Source organism: Gossypium hirsutum, chromosome D02 (genome assembly GCF_007990345.1).
Source record: "Gossypium hirsutum isolate 1008001.06 chromosome D02, Gossypium_hirsutum_v2.1, whole genome shotgun sequence".
NCBI classification, from domain to species: domain Eukaryota; kingdom Viridiplantae; phylum Streptophyta; class Magnoliopsida; order Malvales; family Malvaceae; genus Gossypium; species Gossypium hirsutum.
In genome coordinates this window covers 2,985,772-2,988,075 of record NC_053438.1, presented here as the reverse complement: position 1 = coordinate 2,988,075, position 2,304 = coordinate 2,985,772, and the positions used below count along the sequence as shown (strand labels likewise).

General features: G+C 41.0%; 1 protein-coding gene across 1 annotated transcript; it reads right to left on the bottom strand.

Annotated features, from left to right (window-relative positions):
• LOC107934449 (probable inorganic phosphate transporter 1-5) lies at positions 1–1,871 on the bottom strand. The gene has a single exon (XM_016866881.2). It carries the CDS (start codon positions 1,866–1,868, stop codon positions 279–281), a length of 1,590 nt encoding a protein of 529 aa, XP_016722370.2. The 5' UTR covers positions 1,869–1,871; the 3' UTR covers positions 1–278.
• Between the last annotated feature and the right edge of the window lie 433 nt (positions 1,872–2,304).

Sequence of the window (2,304 nt, the reverse complement as noted above, 5' to 3'; positions counted from 1 at the left end):
GTTTAGGTAACATTAATGATTGAAACAATTTGCTTTCTCATTTGCAAAATAAAATGTTGCTTTGAATATTTTTTTCTTGTATTTTTTTTATCAAAAATTGAAAGGTTTTAAAAGTTATAAAATTCAAAGGTGATGGTAGATGATTAATTTTGTGGGATGTTCAATGATATCATAGTTTACAATTTATTTTTGATATATAACTGCTTCAGTTTCTTGTCCTTGTTATATGGTCTTATTTAGTTTATGATCTGAAACATCCTAGTTGAACTTGCTATAGCTCAGACAGGAACTTTCTCAACAGAAAAGCTCTGCTGGTGCCCATTATCTTCTTCATTTTCACCCGTTATATCTTCCAATGATCTCCCCATGGTTTCAGGCACCAAAAGAGTGAAAAGCATGCCCAGACAGTTGACTGCTCCAAGCACCATTAGTGCATTTTTAACTCCGATACCAGTAGGGTAACCTTTATCAACCTTATCAAGATGTGTGCTTTGTGCAGCATACAAGAACCCGAATGAGCCTACAATGGCCCCAGCTTTTCCGGCCGCTGCTGATATCCCGTGGCAGGTTGATCTCAGCCTGGCAGGGAAAATTTCAGCCGGCACAATGAATGTGGTGGCGTTGGGTCCAAAGTTTGCGAAGAAAAAGGTCAATGAATACATGATGAGAAAACCTGAGTTGTGAGTTTTCCAGTGCTGGTAAGGGATGGCAAGAGCAAACATGAACACAGACATGAAGAAGAAACCCATCAATTGGATTGTGAACCGGCCGAGGTGTTCGATGAAAGCGACTGTAAACCAGTATCCAGGGACCGTGCCGCAGAGTGCAATAAGTGTTTGTGCCTTGGCAACTCGGTAAACCTCTTTAGTTGCACTCATGGTTTCAGCTTTCGGGAGCCACCCAATAGCACTGAAGATATCTTTTTGGAACAGATTGGAACTGTAAAAGGCAATGTCCAACAAGAACCAAGTTGAAGTTGTTCCAAGCAAGTTTAATCCATGGCGTTTGGCAAATTCCTTGCTGAATAGACCAAATTGTTCTCTCCCTATCTTATCCACCTTCTCTTGTTCCGCATTGAGATCCACCTGCAAGACCTTAGACATGTCTGCAGCTGCCTGTTTGGCATTTCGGGCTACGAGGGCTGTGTAACGGGCTGTTTCCGGCATCTTCATACGCCAGTAGTAGGTGAGAAGAGCTGGAAGTGCACCAAACATCAGTATGATCCGCCAAATATAGTCGGCTTGGGGTGCCGTTGAGTGTTCTCTGTCAACATTATATGGATGGGCCTTGTAGGCATGATCAAATGCAGCTGACACAATCAGAGCAACAATCCCACCTGTTAAAATTCCGAATCCTTGCATTGCAAAAACCGCCGCAATAAACGCTCCGCGAGTCTTCTTGTTGGCATATTCAGACATGATTGTGGCTGACAAGGGATAATCACCACCGATTCCAAAACCAAGCCAAAACCTGAAGAAGCAAAGGGTTGCCATTACACCATGTGGAGACTTTCCGAAGGAAAGTCCAGAGGCAATGGAACAGATCACCATGAGCATCAATGTGAGTCCATAAACTCGTTTTCGGCCTAATTTATCACCGAGCCAACCAAAGAAAAGCTGTCCAGCTAAAGTTCCGCAAAAGGCCACACCATTAACAGCAGCTGCAATACGAGGAGGCAAAGTTCCAGGCTTTGCAGAATGTGCATCAAAGTAGTAAATACGACCGAGCAATTTTGTGATAAGAGAGATGCTAAAAAGGTCATAAGCGTCAGTGAAGAAACCCATTCCAGCAATCACAATTGCAGTGAAATGGTACCATTGTGTCTTTGCTGCATCCAACGCATTAAGAACTCCAAGCTGATTTTCCATTTGTCTCTGTTACCTGAAACAAGATCAAATAAGAAATTAACAAAACATAGGAATTCTGGGTTTTCTTTGATTAAAAAATCCCATGTCAAATAAAAATGGAAAAGGCAACAAGTTGAACAAAAGCTGGTTCAGCCATTAAAGCAACCAGTTTCAGCTTTTCATTCTGGGATGTTAACTGCAACATCATTTTTCACATGCAGCGGTCTTTTAGTAGTTCATTTTATTACATAAATTCTTAAAAGATTTAGAACTGCCTGACCTTTAGAAAACAGACCAAGGGTATTGATTTAGGTTGTGGTCCAATGGTGATCAGAACCAAAGGTATATAAATACAGATAATCTCTTAAGTCCCCAAGAATGAGCTTTGGGCATCAAATGGCATATACCATTTTCATTCCTTTCATTAATACCAAGAAAATAAATGGAATTTGATAAC

Bases quoted from the DNA above. Each gene is read 5' to 3' on its own strand.
- LOC107934449 (XM_016866881.2), bottom strand. From the start codon at position 1,868: ATGGAAAATCAGCTTGGAGTTCTTAATGCGTTGGATGCAGCAAAGACA.